General features: G+C 48.6%; 1 protein-coding gene across 5 annotated transcripts in view; it reads left to right on the forward strand.

Annotated features, from left to right (window-relative positions):
• Positions 1–17,501, forward strand: part of meis2a (Meis homeobox 2a) — a 77,073-nt gene that overhangs the window by 25,558 nt on the left and 34,014 nt on the right. For 4 of the 5 annotated variants that reach the window (XM_084012723.1, XM_084012725.1, XM_084012726.1 and 1 more), the window contains exon 8: positions 7,130–7,275. In XM_084012723.1, the coding sequence (XP_083868849.1) occupies positions 7,130–7,275 (146 nt within the window). The remainder of the gene's footprint in view (positions 1–7,129; positions 7,276–17,501) is intronic. The other variant, XM_084012724.1, reaches the window with a different exon arrangement.

Below are 17,501 nucleotides of genomic sequence, written 5' to 3' on the forward strand. Positions count from 1 at the left end.
TTTGTTTGCCTTTGAATTGTAATTGAGTGTAGAGAATCAGCAGCGATGCCGTTGTCGTACGTTGCCTCTAACACAGTAAGCTGTTCTGAATCACGAAACCACACGCTGTTCAAACTGGCAACCGGCACACAGCTGCTCTTTCTGGCGGTTTAGGTAGAAGACTTTGATATGCAATAGTTCCTAGGGGGGATTGCAAAGCCATTTCTTCACTAGCAGACGGATCCATATGATGCGTTTGCGTGCTCACCATCTCTTTGTTTTCCTTCGCTCTTGTCTCGTCGTCTTTATTCCCCCGCTTTCACTACATCATTATTCCAAAGTAGAGCAACTTAGTCATTTTTACAAAGCAAAAAGTGTGGAAGCGGCTTGTTTTACTAATGATCATGCTTGTTTCAATACAACGTAGCCCCGCTGGCTTTTGGGATATACCTATTCTTTAATATTTGATGCAGCATCAAACCTTTAGGATTACGATACGCTTCTCTGTGGGCAGCCAGCCCTGTTTTTCTCACTCGTAAATTATAGAGGGAGTAGCTTCAATATGTGCGATGTTTACCACTAAGATCAAGAATAGCTCCATTGTACCATATTAAGTAAGGAATGAAAGGAGGACAATGCCTGGGCAGACAGAAACAAGGTTTGGGCAGTTGCGTTCGCTGGTTTGTTTTTTAAGAAACAAGGGAACCGAGATTACCTGTGAGACCAATTAGCTCCATTCAATTTGGGAATTTAAGGGAAGAGTTGGAGTGCGGGGGGAAAGCAGGGTGGAGTTGTCAGGGAGGCAGAGAGTGTGAAATGTCTGGTGGAGACCCAAAGCCCTTCATTAGCCACTGATCCCTGTCTGCTGAGTGAGGAGCAGTCATGGGCATCACAGCTCCCTTTTACTTCTCCCAAAAAGAGCGGGGTGAGGGGGTGGAGGCTAGCTCCCCCCCCATCCCCTGCAATTTAGCCCTTTGCCATTCATGCAAATTGGGTCCTGACATCTGCAACAGCCTGCCTCCTTTCTTTTATACATCTTTATTCCATCTCCTTTCTTTGGCTCTTTTTTCCTCTTCAAATAAAGCCCCCTTTAGATGGCAGCGTCTCAGCTGACGTGCAACCATTTATACACGCTCCACATCTGTGTAAAAGCAAATGTATGTGGTCATACATATATATATATATATATGAACATAAAGGAAAGTGCTGCCTATATTCCTACGGGGAAAATAAATCAAAAAGTCTCAATCTATGACGTCATAAGAAAATAGTTACAGGTAGAAGGTTAATTGCTCAAATAATTAGTACAAAGCCTTGGATAATATGCATACTTTGTGCACCCAGTGCTAAATTTTAGGGGTTTGGCAGATGATAATCTTATGAGAAGATCAAGAGAGTTCAGAGAGTTCTAGGCAGTGACTCTGGAGAAAAGGCAATAACCAGGCAGCTTGCCCCCCTTCCTCCCTCCCTCTCTTCTGGACAGACTACTCTTCTTTGGCTCCAGGGGAGAAGCTGAAAGGGGAGGGTGGCTTTGCTCCAGCCCTTATTTTTGGATTAAAAGGTAAAATACCCTAACTGGCTGTTAGGTTTACTTCCAAACCCTCACCCCTCCCCTCCCTTTCTCTCCGCTCCCTTCACTTCCACCTCGGCCCCGATGCTAGGGATGTGCACAGTGGGGTCAGCGCTGTGCCTGTGAGAGGAGAGAGGCCTTGTATCAGTGGAGAGGCGATAGTTATCTCCAGCATTCCAGGGATGACAGAGAGATATCTGCCTGATGGCAGGGTTAGGGGGCTTAGAAGAGGGGCGGAGAAGGGAGGGAGGGAGGTACAGGAGTTGTTGAGCAACTACCCCCCTCGCCGCCACCACCTCCCTTCTTCCTTCTCTCCCTGCCTTTCTTACTGCCTGACTGCCTCGCTTCCCCACACATAGAAAAAAAACCCCATCTAATTAGAAGCTCTTATTCCACTTCATTTAAGGGAACACTTAATGATGTGTTTTTGGGGGGAGACAACTACGCATTACTTCTCATGCAAAAGGAACCACTCAGTCACTGCACTCAGGATGCAGATACAGCTGTGTTTGAGATGGAGGGGTTTGTCCTCGTTCATCCCGGGTGTCAGGGCTATCGGAGAACGGAGGGAGAAACGCAGCGGTCGTCACTCCTTCACCTTAAGCCGGTGTCCTGGTAGCAAGAAGGGGGGGTGGTATTGAGGAGGCGGGTAGTGACATCTGAGTTTGGCAGGGAGGCTTGCAGAGGGAGAGAGTTTGTTGTAATTGCTCTGACAGATTTTAGGGCTGTTAATGACTCCGGCCCGAGCGCTACCAATTTGTCAGCGTGCTTGCTGTTTACTAAGCTGTTGTTTTATGGTCCAGTGCAAGGGGCTGCTGCTTGTTTAAGCACAGATCAGGAAATAATCAGCGTAAAACACTGGCTGCAGTGGTGCAGCCGCACTAAAACAGTTCCGTTTAGAGCCCTCATCTACTGTATGGATCTGAATGAGCGCAGTAAACCATATGGCGGTGCGTGGTCACACGAGGACACACACAAACACACAGATGGGTCGCTCGCTTGTTAGGAATTGGACGCTCAAGTGTGCGTTTTATCATTAAAGGGATTACGTTCTACTCGTTAGCGCTCGTCTGTCTTGTACGTTGCGCGAGTGCGAAGCATATTGCTAGCATGCGGTCGCCGCCGCGAGACCTGTAATCCCCGGGCCGGCACAGACCAAACGAGAGGGCCCGGCCATTCCACGAGTGTGAATGGAGCCTCTACGTGTGAGCGTTAATGTGTGTACGCGAGAGATTGTGTGTGCGTCGAGAGCATGTGGTCACAGAGCCGGCAAAGACCCCTTCGTAAATCCAGAGTAAATAAAAGGGGTAACCAGACGGACAAAAGAGGGAGCCCCCACTGCTTCCCTCATTCGCTGCCATTTGGGGGGGGGGGGGGGGACTGAATGTGCTAAACGCCGCTTATGTTGGCTGAAAAGTTGAGGAGAAAAAGAGGGGAAAGGGAGGTTCTAAATCCCCCTCTTCTTTTCTCTTCTTTCTCTGCGGCCAAGCCTGCGGGGCTAGCGGCGGTGTAATGGGAGGGTGTTGGAGGGAGAGTTGGAGGGTCACCATGGTGTGCTAAGGTAGGCAAAAAGGAGCGACAACAAACGTCTCAGCTTTCCCCTTTTCCAACTCTCCTCGTGAGTTTTCTCTGCTTCTCCTCATTTGGGTGAGCTTGGGTGACCATGCCTGACTAGTTTGGGCTGACAGGGGTTGTGGGGGGTCTGTTGTAATTAGTCACTTTAACCACAGCTTCCATAAGCCACGGCCTCTACACTCTTTGCTTCATTACCCTGAAACAAACGCGGGGGCCTCCCGGTGCAAAATCACTACCCGGCCTTTAGAAACACACACACACACACAACCCTCTGAAGCTCGTCTCGGTGCTTTCGGTGTATTAATAGTACAGGGACCAATAAGTCTGGAGTGTTATTTGATAACTAACTATGACTGGGTTTGAATGTTTTCCAACTATCGACAAGTCATTATTCATTCATGCATGGGTATATCGGAATGGCGGCGCAGCAAAGGGAGGGCGTACTCATAGCACCGCAGTGTGTGTTACTTGCGGCCATTTCCATAATACTTCCAGGGATGACTAGACCTCAGTGGCTCCCCGAGGGGCAGGGTGCCTCCTAGACATGAGGCATGATCTCTCGAGTCATTACGACTCCCCTGAATTCCCCCCCCCCACCTTCGCTCTCCGACACTGTAGGGCACTTTGTGGTAAACCAGTTCTTTGTGCACGGAATCCTGCGACCATGAATGCGCCCGACATTAGATAATCAGAGTTGCAGTGTGTTTACAGTCCTTTCCCCAACCCCTTAATGAGCTCAGCCCTGAGACCAATTTACTCACAGGGAGATATATCTGAATGCATTTTTAATAACCACCCACTGGTGATGAGAGAGGGGAATGTATGTGAGCGTAATGTTCTCTTGGACTTGTTTTGTTTGCCAGCGTTTTTTCCTCGCCCTCATCCCATCGAGGCATTGTCCTCCATCTCGTCTGATTACACCTCCTCCGTCTCTGCGCGTATGAAAATAGGCACAAAACTTTCATTGCAAGCACTTTAGGTCAAGATATTGATAGAGTGGGTGAGGGAGAAGGAGAGAGGAGGAAGGAGCGAGGGAAGACAGACAGAGGCTGGGGAGAGAGTGGGAGAGAAGGAGGAGGGGGGGGCTGTCTTTTTTCCGTCTCCAAGGGCGCTGCTTTTCCAAAAGTGCCTGGGGCTACACTCCAGCACCTCGGCTCCCCTAGGCCTTTCGGCTGCCTCCTAATAGCCAACCCCCATCTGTGTCACATGGCCAGATGATGGGACGCTTCCCCCTGCTCTGCCCTGCACTTTTTTTTTCCCCCTATTTTTTTTTTTTCAGAGTGCACATCCACACAGGTTAGAATGGCAGAGTTGCCAGGGAACAGTCAGAAGCCATTAGCGTTTGGGACAATTTGCCCTGCAGCGTTCCTTCTCTCGCTCATAAGAAAAGAGTGGGGGTGGATGCAAAGCACCAGCTCTCCTTTAGATGTAATGAGGTTGTGCAAGTTGGGTCTTCTTTATTCTTTTTCTACTCCTTCTTTTCTTCCCCCTGCTTCTTCTTCTTGTTCATTCTTTGTTTCTCTCTTTCCTTTCACCCCTCTGATTTCACTTGATCTTCCTATATTGGCTATTCAGAATACACATATTTCTGCACCCGTGTGTGTATATATATATATATATATATATATATATATATATATATATATATAAAAGTTAAAAAGTACTGAACAGAAATGTGTGCTTGAATCCCACATGTCTCCTCCGTGCACACATGACAGTAGCCATGTGCATGTGAGGCTAAGACAGAGGGAGAGAGGAGCTGAAAGCCTCGGAGTCTGGTTTCACCCTTGCGGGCTAGGGCAGGAGGCAGCGAGCATGCTGGGTAATGAAGTGACAGGTCAGTCTGTAAATACGCACGGGTCGCTCCGGCCCTGGCCAGGGGGGAGGCTATCGCATTGCAGTGAAAATGGAAACGTCAATAAAATTAATCTGCCAGCCTTTTGGCCACTGTGTGGTTCCATTGGATGAGCCTGACTGCTCACAGCAGGAGAGGGATTTGGAGACTTGCTAGAAAATCAACAGAAAACCTAGCGGCACACAAACAAACAAGCAAACTGTGTATCAACATTATTCAATGGAGCTCAAAAAAAAAAGCACAGAAACAAGGGGGAGGCTGGTTTAAAATCCACAGCTCACCAGTTTGTTGTTGCTGGAGTTTTGGAAGCAAACTGGGGGAGTTAGACTTGACTTCCGTCTGGGTCGCATTTCTCAGGAAGCCCCTCACAGTCAGGGTAGGGCTACGGCCAGACCAAAGTTTATTGTTTTAGGCTTTCCTGAACAAGGATTCGTACTTAGCCTGGGATTTACGGCATTTGCCACTAATGAATGTCCATTCTACAATTACAACACCCTCCGCCCGGCGTCCCCCCCCCCATTCCCATATGTCCTTCCGCGGGGTTGTTGCTTCTTTAACTTCACACAGGGAGCACAAAGTCGGCACTTCTCTGTTTGCCCCTTCCGTGTGGCTCCGTGCTAATGATGTGGAAGGAAAACACTGCACACAGAAAAGAAAAGAAGGACAGCGAGAGAGAAGAAGAAAGAGAGGGGGGGGAAACAAGGGGGAGGAAAAAAAGAAAATGGGGAAAGTATTCAGAAGTGAGGGCCCCTGCTGTCCTTGTAGTCTTCATTTATTTTGCATTTGATTACACCACCAGTCGGATCCTTTTTCTTTCCCCCCTTTTTAATGTTATTAGTTCAAATATTTATGTGAGATTAAGGCTTGCATAGGTGGTTGTGATTGATGTCTCCCCAAAAACAGGAAGACATGCGAGTCTGAATTTTGAGAATGTCAGGGTCCTTCTCTGCCTTAGTGGAGGAGTTTTTCAGATACATAATTTAGATGCCCTCAAGGAAGGCTTTCAAGGCATTTGTGCCCGGGGGCAAGAAAAAATAACTATGACTGTTAAAAGTAAATCATTTTTGCTAATGCACAATTAATGCCGGGGAAGAGGAACAAGAAAAAGGCGAGGGACAAAGATGGAAACTTCAATTTAAAGGAGAAATCGTGCCTGGGTTATGTGCATGTTTTTCCTCTTGAAATCAAATGCTGACGGACATTAATGCAGGCGAAGCCGCCGCTGGCCTGTCATGCTAATCTTGTGGCGGAATGGGGAGGGTTGCTGCGAGGGAAGGGAGTGGGAAGGAGTACTAAGAGAGTCCGGGCATGGGGTGGGGGGGGGGAGTTGGGGCGGGGGGTTGGGGGGGATAGGGAGGCAGACGAGTCCATTATGTGCATCGAAGTGCAACAATGAACCACCCCCAAATCACATCCCTACTTTAATACTCATGCGTCAACTGGATGCCGTGAATTATCAACTCCTTTGAGTTTTGTTTGTATGTGAGTGTGTGTCTGTGCACGCAACATGCATTTATGAATGTACTGTATACGTCCGCATAGCGCCCGCCTGTCCCCTTTGGCTCCCTTCAAAAGATGAAGAAGGGGAAAAAAAACAGCTCTACATTATGTCAAGCATGCAAATTTAATTGAATTAATGACATGAGTCCAAGCCTCTACTGTACTTGAGGGCTCCTTGTCCTTCTTTTTTTGTCATCTCGCTCCATTTTTTTTCCCTTCCTCCTCCCCGTACTGTAGAACTGCAATGAGGAATCTAGTGTTTCAGTGTCCAACCATAACATTCGAGTCATTAACCCCTATTCCCCTCTCCCGTGCTCTGGGGTATAGAACAACTCTGCTAGGCCTCTGTGTAAACCCCTCACTCGCTGTACAGGCCTTCCTCTAAGGCCATCCAAATCCCCCCCACCTCCATATCTTCACTACACAACACTGGCTTTGCTGCAGCGGCTCTCTAGGCCTCAGTGCAGTGCTTTTGAATTCCTTCGAATCTGTGGTATTTGTCCATTTATCCATTTTTCATAAGCTTTAAACTTTGACTGTCTGTACTTCTGTTTCAGCTCTGAGAAATTTTAGTTCGGGATTCTTTCTTTTTTCTGAGTCACAGGTGTAGTCTGGGATGTTATTTAACCCCGGGTTTTGTTTCCGTCCAGGAGATGGCTTAGACAACAGCGTTGCATCGCCTGGCACGGGGGATGACGACGATCCAGACAAGGATAAGAAGAGGCAGAAAAAGCGTGGCATTTTCCCCAAGGTGGCCACTAACATCATGAGGGCATGGCTATTCCAGCATCTCACGGTAAGCACGGCCATTACCTTTTTTTTTGTGGAGATAATCGTGTATGAAAACGAGCCCAGCTAGAAACACACATTCACCTGTCACAGGGTTGTTACCGAGGGAGTGAGTGACAGCTGCGCTGTGATGCTCACCTGTCAGCCACCTGTCAGATGGACACAGTGACCAGGTCAATCTAATCAGTTGGGACTGTTTACTCTGCTCAGCACACGCTGAGTAAGAGGGAGACGGCCCAACCCAACCATCCACGACATTTACTCAAATATGAGATGCACTGTTTGTTCGGCCTGAAGAAGAATGCTTTTCTGGGGCAGATTAAGAGAAGGGGTAGTAGTGAGTGGAGATTGATTGTGGTTGTAAAGAAACTCCTGTGTAGATGCTATATCATATCTTTTAGACTGAGCTTTTTCATTCACATTTTCTAATCTGGTTGATTTACAGACATTCTAGTATGTGTGTATGTATATATTTCTCCTATTGACTGAGAGGCAGTTGTTTGTGATGCTACATGGCTCGGATTAAATATTCAAACACAACAATAATTCAGACATACTTGGTTAAAATCAATACTCTTTGCTGAGCTATTTTCTGTGTGTCGCTCTGCTTTTCTGTCTGTCCATCCATGTGTGTCATGTATAAGGGGCTGGACCACATGTCACCCAACCACCCCCCCACCCCCCCACCCACCTTCACTAATGTCAGGACATTATCAGAACATCAGGCAGTATTGATTTTGCAACACGGGTCAGATTTCAGGAGGAGGTGGCCGCGACACATAAGCTACTCTGTGAGCACGTGGCTCCTGTCCCAGAGATGGAGGGACAATGTAGGGGGATGGGAGGAGTAAAAGAAGAGAGAAAGTAGGAGAGACTTGGTTTAGAGCTTCAGCCTTATGGATCATCCACACATTTAAGAGGGTCAGGTCTCCCCTGTGCACCCTGTATCCCCCCCTTTCCACGCTTTACCAGTGCACACCCCCTTGCCCAAAGCCCCTGTACCCTGATTACCTAACCAAAATCCCAAGTAATGTGTGGCCAGCAAATACGGCCTAATTGAAAGGGCTGTAAATCCATTACATATTGGTCAGGGATAATCAGGAGTGCTTTAATCACTTTTATCTATTCAGGAGCAGTGAAGCTGCAACAGCAAAGCCCTGAGCCTCGCAGGCCTTAGCGGCTCCACCACGCCAGTCTACATGCTTATTATTCTCATCATTATCAAAATGACTTCACAGCTGTTCACAGCTCCATCGCTCCCTGACTGGAGACCTCTCACCAAACCGCACAGGCCGGGCTTGATTCAGAGGGAGGGAGGGAGGATACACATCTATCCATTTATTTATGTTTTTACTGTAAGCATCTGTGCACGTATGCATGCCCAAAATACATGAACATCAGCCTACCTGATGAGAGTTAAGACGAACAAAACAAATCCTCACGATTTGGTAAGTTTCTTGATGAAAGCTTCACACAGCTTCAGCATCTGCAAAAGATACAGAGAGGACAGAATGACGCACACAGAGCTTCTGGAAGAGTCGCCGACAATCTTCTTTAGAATTGTTTTAAAATTGAATTGAAAGAGTGGAAAGGAAAGGTGGGGGCGAGGGGGGGGGGGGCATTTTTCAGAGAGCTGGTTAATTCAGACACAAGCAGAGCTTTCAGGCCCTCTTTTTCTCCGTCCCGCTCTCCTTTATCACATCTCCTGCTTGTAGATGTTCTCTCCAATCTTTAGTTGTTTCTTTTGTGTAAAGCCCTGGCCTCTTATACAAATAATAATCCCTCCCTTTTAACCTGCCTTCATTTCTCTACTGAGGAAGAGGACTAATTGAATTATCCCCCTTCTCGCCATCCAATTCTCCCACCCATAAACTCTCTCACTCACTCTCTCTCACACAAACACACACACACACATGCACACACACACACATTAGCCATTCCCCTTTCTTTTAATTTGTTAAGCAAATGTATTTGCCATTGCTGGATGCGTTTGTGCAAGGGTGAATTCTTGGGGACTTTGGCCCCCTGAATGGCCTATAGCGGCATTCTGCCATTCATGCATTCATTAACTGAGGGGTAGGAGTGAAAGGAGCGGCCTTGTATTTTTCTCAAAATGCGGGGCCAGCATGGAGCTCCTCTTCTATGAGCCACAGGGGTCTCTCTACATATGTTCTCAACATCCAGCTATTGTCACATCTTCTGAAAAGCTCAAAAGGACTGGACCCCCCCTCATACACAGAAAAACAACACAGGCCAATAGTAACAACTGTTGGCTTTTGGATTCAGTATAACAAAATTGCCCTCTCCCTCTCCCCTCCCACCCTGCCTTGCTTTTACTCTGACCTCACACTCTCTTGGGAGAAATCACAAGATGGTTTTCTTAATGAGAGTTACATTTAGAAAGTAACAATCAACCCTAGCATGGCAACGTTCCAGCTGAGGGGGGGGGGGGGGGAATACAGTTTTGGGTGCCGCATAGATCCTGTGGAATATGCAAAGAATGCTCCGTGGAGAAGCTGTGATAACCCTGACCTCTTTTGTGTCGGGCGTGCACCGGCGAGCACGTGAGCAGGCAACCTTAAATGCCCCATATGTAATTGGCAAACGGCAGGACAGATCAGCTGGTGTTAGCTGGCAGAAGAGGGTCAGACGGTCTCTCCACTCCCTCTTTCTATCCTCCCTCCCACTCTTTCCCTCTCTAATACCACCACCCCTCCCTCCCCAGGAGTTTCTGGATGTCTTCCAGCCACATTAGCGGAAGGAAAATCCCAGACTGTTGGTATAAGCTTTTCTATACTACAGGGAGATTATGTTATCAGAAAGGTAAACTTCACTGTTAGGGGTAAAATGTTCTGCTGCTACTTCAAAAGCACAAACTACAAAATTCAGGAGAGGAGGAGGATAGGTAGATAGAGGGAATACTAGATAGAAGAAGTGAAGAGAGTGTGGCAGGTAGGGGAGTTTTTTTCTTATTGTTGCTCAAGGTGATGCCCTTTTTTGGGCCTAAGCAAACTCTAAAATCTACAATTAGCCCCTTGGCGCCCCTGGCCTTCCTTCCCTCTCACCCCCTGCTAGCCCCCTGCTAGCCCTTACTCACCCCTGTAAAGACGAGGGTCGGCCTCGCAATGAAAACAGGAAGCACTCAGATACAAAGATACCACTCCGGGCTCTGGCCTTGTCTTTTGACGAGTGTAAACCCTCAAACACCTATGAAAATAAATAGGGGACCTTAGGAGCAAACCGGGCCAGTTGAGGGTTGGCACGCACGTGTGTGTGTGTGTTAGCTAGGAGGGAGAGAGGGATTGAGCGAGAGGGGGAGAGTGGTCAGTCAGATGAGTAAAAAGGTAGCCCTCTCAAGCATCAAGCATCTCAGGTTTTGTGCCGGGCCACCCTTTGGCCTGGGTGTTTGGGGAAATTCTGTTAAGCTGCTAAGCCAGGTGTATTGGTCCCCTGGGCCGCTTGAAAGGGAAGTGATATATCCCTCAGTCATTTGGAGAGTCCTCGGACTGTGAGCAGTACAACTGTGTGATTAGACGGTATTCAGATACAGTCGTTATTAGCACGATACATCATCATTTATCCTCCTAAGTGTGTGTCAATTGCGTATTGACCGACATAAAAATTAATTATTAAAAAAAGGCAAATATAACCGGGAAGAGCGCTCACAGCGGAGCGCTGAAGATGCCCTGTTAATACATGCGTTAACCAAAGTGAGGACATCACACTTTGTGAGGAAATGAGTCCATTGTGCTGCAAACATCATTAGACACTAATGACAGTGGCATCCCCCCCCCCCCCCCCCCCCCACAACCCCAGCCCAGCATAGCATTAGTCTCCATGACGACGGGGTGTCATCGTCAGGTCGACCCCTCCTCGCCGTTCTCTCGACCGCCCTTTATAGATGCACATAAAAGAGCCGGCTAGGGTCATTCACAAGACATGAGCACAAGCGAGGCCAGAAAACCTGGCAACGGATGTTTGTCCCATACGATAAACAAATGTACAAGTCCGTCCCAGGAGAGGCCATGTTGTTTGAGTAGACTAAACAGTCAGCTCTGTAGGATCCCCAGGTTTTGTTTAAGCTCCTCTAGTCCTTCTAATCCGCGTGTGTTGTCCTAGCACAAGTAGCATTTAACTGGCGTAGACACACATCTGCAAACAGTTTGAAACACCCGAGCCCTTTCTCCTTTTACACGGAACTGCTGAATGCTGTTCATTACGTAGTTGCTGGTGCCTACTTTGCCTTCCCAGTATATATGGCACAGTTATTTTATTTAAAAAAAAGTTTGTCAGTTCACATCGAAGGTGATTACATCGTCAATTAAAAAAAAAAGTGAAAGCGATAAATATGATAAAGAAGCAACTGTGTCAGAGACGTACATTGAAAATCTGTTTGCTTTCCACCTCCTTAGCTTGTTGTGTGAGTTTGGATGAAGAAAGGGTGGAGACAAAGCCCAAGGAGGGTGGGGGGGGGGGGGGGGTGTAAAAGCAAGGGTGAGGAGGGGGTAAAGAGGGGGCTCCTAAAGGTCACAGAGGTGGAAGCCTGGAGGAGGCCCACACACTAATCTGTCATGTGCTCGTTTGCCTCGGAGCCCAAAAGTCAGCTCTCCAGTCACCCGTAGCAACCCAGGCGACAGTTTGGTTCACTGCCGCTGCCCGAATGTGTGACTATCAGTGGGAGCAAGGGGGGGGGGGGAAAGAGTCATCACATTACTTCTGTGACAACACCGTTGCTTTGTGCGCGTGTTTACAAAACAGGCGTTGGTGACAATGTGACGGGGTAGTTTGGTGACGTTTAGCACGGGAGTCATTGAAAGTCATCGATAATGACTCTGAAGGAGGTCTCTGGCAGTGTTCGGTGCCGGGCTATTGTCTAGTCACTGTGTTCTAATGTTGCTGCTCGGCGACCCTGGAAAACAGAGACACAAGCCACCTCAGCCTGCCATCTGTTCTCGGCCAGCCGGGCCGCCACAGAGGGGCCGCCACAGCGTGGACAGCCCTCACAGGGAAAACGCTCAGACACTCCCGACACCACAACAAATGCTTTATTTCACACAAGAATTTTTCCCTCCCTTGACAGAACTCATCAACAAAATAGCCCTGCATTTTATTTTAGGGGTGGGGGGGGGCGAAAGTTTAGAAGGGGGATCCAGTGACTCCCAATTTTCACAGGCTGTATAATTATACGACGGGCCACATCGACTTTGCCATCTTGCGGTAATTTCCCAGTGTTGGTGTGTCACAGCTCCGTGGTCGACGAAAGCCTTGTTTACAGTATGTTTTGGCGTAGTAGCGAGCCGTCCCAGAGGTTTAGTGTTGCATTAGAATGTAATAAGCCCTAATTCGTTTCATGCTCCGACATCAGACCTTTACACTTTGCCCCTAATCCAGATCTGTTATAGTTCCACTTCAAAGCCAACTAACCCCACGTGGAAGCCACTGACATACAAACCATCGCACATTAACCGTGTGTGTGTGTGTGTGTGTGTGTGTGTGAAAAGAGGCTTGTTTATCCACTAGATGAACAGTGTGTTATTGTTCATGTGGAAATGCAGGGGGATACCTGCGTAACCCCAACACTTCTCCTCCCTCCGCCTCGTGTTTCCCCCCTTTTTTCCCTCCCTCCCCATTAATTTACATTCCTGCTGTTTGCATCTTAATGCAGGTTGTTTAATGAAGTAGCAGAAATGAGTGCTTTCGCTAAGGGACTGTTTACGACACGGTCCCTCTGCATGGAGGTGATTAAGCTGTGTGAATCTCCAGTGTTTGCCAAAGAAAAAGGGAAAAAAAACACCAGGAGTATCCTGCAGCAGAAATGGGGGGGAAACAAAGGCGGAGAGTGTATATGCATTTCCCTAAAAGACATTTTACAGCGGTGTCCTCACGGAAGATCGGGAACGCAGCGTGAGTTTGACCGACCCCTGCAGAGGTGACTGCACATGCCCTGACCGCAGCAGAATCCAAACAGGACTGGGCCTGTGGAGGGCAGTCAGATTTATAAACTGTGAGAGACTCCCGAGAACACACATGCACAAAGCGAAGGAGACCTCTTCAAGGCCCTATGCTCCGCTGAGAATAAGCCCCAGCACGGCAACGTTTCCCTGCCTTCAGCACAGCTTCAATGCCCTGCTGCCGTAGTCATAACACTGATCCGTCAGCTAGGAGCTGGCCGACTATGGGAAATGGGGCTGAATGACGTCATGTGTAATAAGGGTCTCCCGCAAGGTAGTCTGTGATAGTGTATTTGCCCCCGGTGGAAAACCAAGGTTATTAAGATGGTGGAAGCTGATTCGGCGCCGCTTTCCCCTTTTCTACACTTTTGGGGTTATCTTACTCATAACAAAATGTATAAGAGGATTTTGGTTTCACATCTTAGAGCTGGTTTCCTTAAATTACCCCTTACCCTTCCAGGGGTACCGCCCTGCAGGCTAGCCTCATCCCCCACACAGTTGATTGTGGGGTTGTAGCAAGAGCCGCTAGAACGGTGGCTGCTACATGCTGGGGGACCATCGAGGCCAATGAGATTCTGCTGCGGGCCTCCGAGCCGCCCCGGCGTTGCTTTGATATTCATCTCACACCAAGAGAAGAATAATGCAAAAGGGAAAAAGGAGCAGCACAAGTGCGGAAGCGGCAAAACCGAGCTAAAGGAGGGAGGGAGGCAAGGAAACGGTATGGTGGATGGAGGCGTTGAGCTGAAATCAAAAACAGACCTCGTGTTTCACTGTTTGGTTTGTCATGGGACCCTGGCTGCACCAAATCCCACTCCTGCCATTTTGTGTGATTTTTCTCCCCTCCCCTCCCTTTCTCCCCGTCTCAAATGCATGCTTTTTGTTTTGCCCAGCGTTCAGTCCAGGGGCAGGCTATGGGGATTCCTGCACAGTGGGGTCCTTATAACTGGGAACTGTCTCTTGTTCTCACCTCTTCCCCCCACTTCCTCACCTTTTTCATTTTTTTTCCACCCCCATTGATATCCTCTCCCTGTCCCTCTCTGAACATATGGACTGGTTTTTAAGAGAGAGCCCAGTCCACATCAAAGACCGAGGCTGAGCGGGTCAATTTGTTGCTCCTTTCCCCTTCTCTTCCCCCTCGGTGGACCCTCCCTGCACCGCAGCCTTTTACCCAGAATGCTCCATTGCTCAAGCAGTCCTGCCGAGAGTACTTATTGAGTGGTGTGTTGTTTGTGTCTGTTCGCCACATAGAGCCGACCTACCCACTTCAGCCCTCTGAACGTCTCTGCAGCCACATCACCCTGAGATCATGTAAGGTTATACACATGAGCACGTGTGATGGATAGCAACCTCCTGTATCAAAAATAGCCGTACAACGTGCTGATGGGTAGAGGGAGGAGAGAACCAAAGAAAGAAAATCGAATAAAAAGGGAAAAATTAAAGATATATGGATCCAAATGTAAGCAGGGCAGACCTTGGCTCCAGATGTGAATCTCTGTGAATATTGATCGTGGGTAAAGCTAGTCCCGTGTATCCCCAGGGCTGCCGCAACTGGCACACAAAGTACCTCTCTAAAGCTCATAAACCAGCTTGTACAATTATTTAGATATAGAGGGCAACAACAGCAGCGCTTGCCTCCCAACCCAGAACCTCCTCCTTGGCTCTCATCCTCCTACTGCTGCTCCTCCTCTCGCTCTTTCTCATCCAGCATGAAGATGAAGAAATGAAAAGGGGGGGCCCTAATGTGTAATTAGCCACACGTTTCTGAATCCTCCTTAATGTTCATTACTGAAACCAGGGGCAATTACAAGTTCAAAGGGGGTTTAGGGCACCAGCAGCCCGCATAATCAGTGGCAAATTAAGCACAGCTCATTTGTCACAGCACGCACACTTGTATGTGCATACAGGAACACACGTGCACGCTTCCTGTCAGAGTTGAGTCATAGACGAGCTGACAGGCGTCAATTTCCATGCAGGCACAGAAATCTCAGCCACCTCAAGGCGCCGAGTTAGGTCGCCCAATCCTCTTACGCTCTGATTCTTTGTTTTCACTAGACAACAGCAAACACCGCCGACACCTTCACCTCGGCTTGCTCGTCATTACACTCTTTCCTACTTGCATTCATCCTCTTATAGGTGTCCTGTTTGCTCTTACAATCCCCCGCCACCACCTGTCCCATCCGGTCTCCATTTGACAGCCTCCCTCCATGTCTGTCCCCTCCCAACCCGGCTGTGTCTCCTCGACATGTGACAGTGTGTGTTTCATGTCCGTCCCCGGAGGTGTATCTCGGTTACCTCTGGGGCCGGGTCACAATGGCTAATCCTGTCTTCAGGTGGCTGTTTAGCGCACTGAGAGGAGAGCTCGCAGAACCGGAGGTGAGCTCCTGTTACAGGACTCCCTGACCGGGGGTCACCTCTGACACTGTCAGAACACACACACACACACACACATAACGCGCAGAAACATGCACATGCGTCCTGATAGGCAAGCATGCTCGCACATGCAAGCACACATGCATAAAATCTGGTGCACGTAGCAGGGTTTTCTCAGACAAACACAGTCACTCAAACACGTTGAGCCTGCTTATCTCTCCCAGGTGGCTCAGCCTTCATCTCTCCCCTCCCCTTGTTCTTCTTTATCTGCCTACTGTACTGCTCTTCTAGTCTTTCTCCGTCTCCTCGCGTTCCCAGATCAGTCGGCCTCTTGTTCGCATTAGGATTCCCTGATATGATCTCCATGAAGACTTGCTCTAGTGGCCATGCGTTGCCTGTCCTGCACGGCACCCTCATTGTTTAAGCTGCTCTCACACGGGGGGGACACAGTCAGGTCTCCAGCGGATTGAATGGAGCCCTATCATGTGTGGCTCGGCGTAGCGGGAGAGCGAACTCATTTTTCACGGGGGGGAACGACATCCATCTCAGCAGCCAAACGCTGGCTGTTTCATTAAGTAGCCCATCCAGGCAGACAGATGTGTTCACCACACAGCCATGTTTGCCTATGCAAGAGCGTGTATTAACCCACAATCCTTTGGGGGAGATTAATAGGCTACCAGCCCCTTTCCATTGATTATCTCCATGCCATTTTCCCCCTCCGCTCCTCGGCTAGATATTAAAAACTAATGAAGCCTATTGAAAACGAGAACCGCGAGGCTCTTCACGGATCATTTTAGGTTATTTGGACTCAAACAGAGAGGGATCTCTTTAAGGCACAGTTTGAGTCGAATTAAGAAAATAAATGTGGAAAGCAGTGTTGAAGAAATGAGAGGAAAAAATAGGAGAGAGAGAGAGAGTGGAGAGTGTGACTGTAAAAAGATGTGTGTTTAAGAAAAGACAACTCTGCTCTGACACATGGAGCGGAGACGCGGCAGATGTTAGCAATTCCAGAACATAGCAAAGCATTCCTAGTGTTGGAACCACGTCCTAATTGCCATAATGGAGGTGGTAAGCGCTGACAGTAATGGAGTCGTGGGGATCCATCCCCAGCAACCTGAATTAGGGGCCACTTGGCAGATCCACTTCAAGATGGCCTGTGTTTTTTTGCCAACATACCCTTTTGTTTTTCGCCGCTCTGCAAACTTTTTGACTCTCGCGTCACCAACGTGCACGTCGTGTTAGAAGTAGGGGGGCTTGGGGCTGGTGGTGGGTGCAGGGTGGAGGGAGAAAGATGGTCCCCGGGGGATGAAGGGGCGAGGGAGAGAGATGGGGCAGAGCGGCCTGGGCAGCGAGTGAGCAAAGAGTTAAAAGCGTCCATGTGATGGGCTCACCTCTGCACCAGGCTTGGTGAAAGGCGGCGGGGTGCTGTCGGGGAAAATGACTTCCTGAGACATTACCATCAATCACCAGACAGGTCAGGCCCCCCAATCCCGCCATCAGGATGGAGGAGAGGAGAGGGGGGATGGGGACTGAGGATTAGACTAGAGGGGACGAAAACAGAGAGAAAGACTGGGTTAAGGCTTGTTGGGGAGCAGACTATTAACAATCTCTTTTTCTCAATGTCTTGACTGTTTTATGACTCTCTTCCTCTGCCTATCTATCTCCCTGTGTCTTTCTCTCTTTTCTATTTTCCGGTCTTCCATAAAACGGCTACCCAGGCATTCAGGAACAGCCCCTGCTGGTCAGAGTCCTCTCCTCGACTCAATTGCATCATTAATTATTCCACAGGCAGTTGGCTAGAAGCAAATCTAAAGAGAGGAAGAGAAATAGAGAGGGAGCAAGAGTTAGATGGGGAGATGGGGGGGACAGCTGTCTCGCACCCCCAGTTGGTCTTGCTTTCACACTCTTTCTC

The sequence above is a fragment of the Eutrigla gurnardus genome (assembly GCF_963514095.1).
Source record: "Eutrigla gurnardus genome assembly, chromosome: 7".
NCBI classification, from domain to species: Eukaryota; Metazoa; Chordata; class Actinopteri; order Perciformes; family Triglidae; genus Eutrigla; species Eutrigla gurnardus.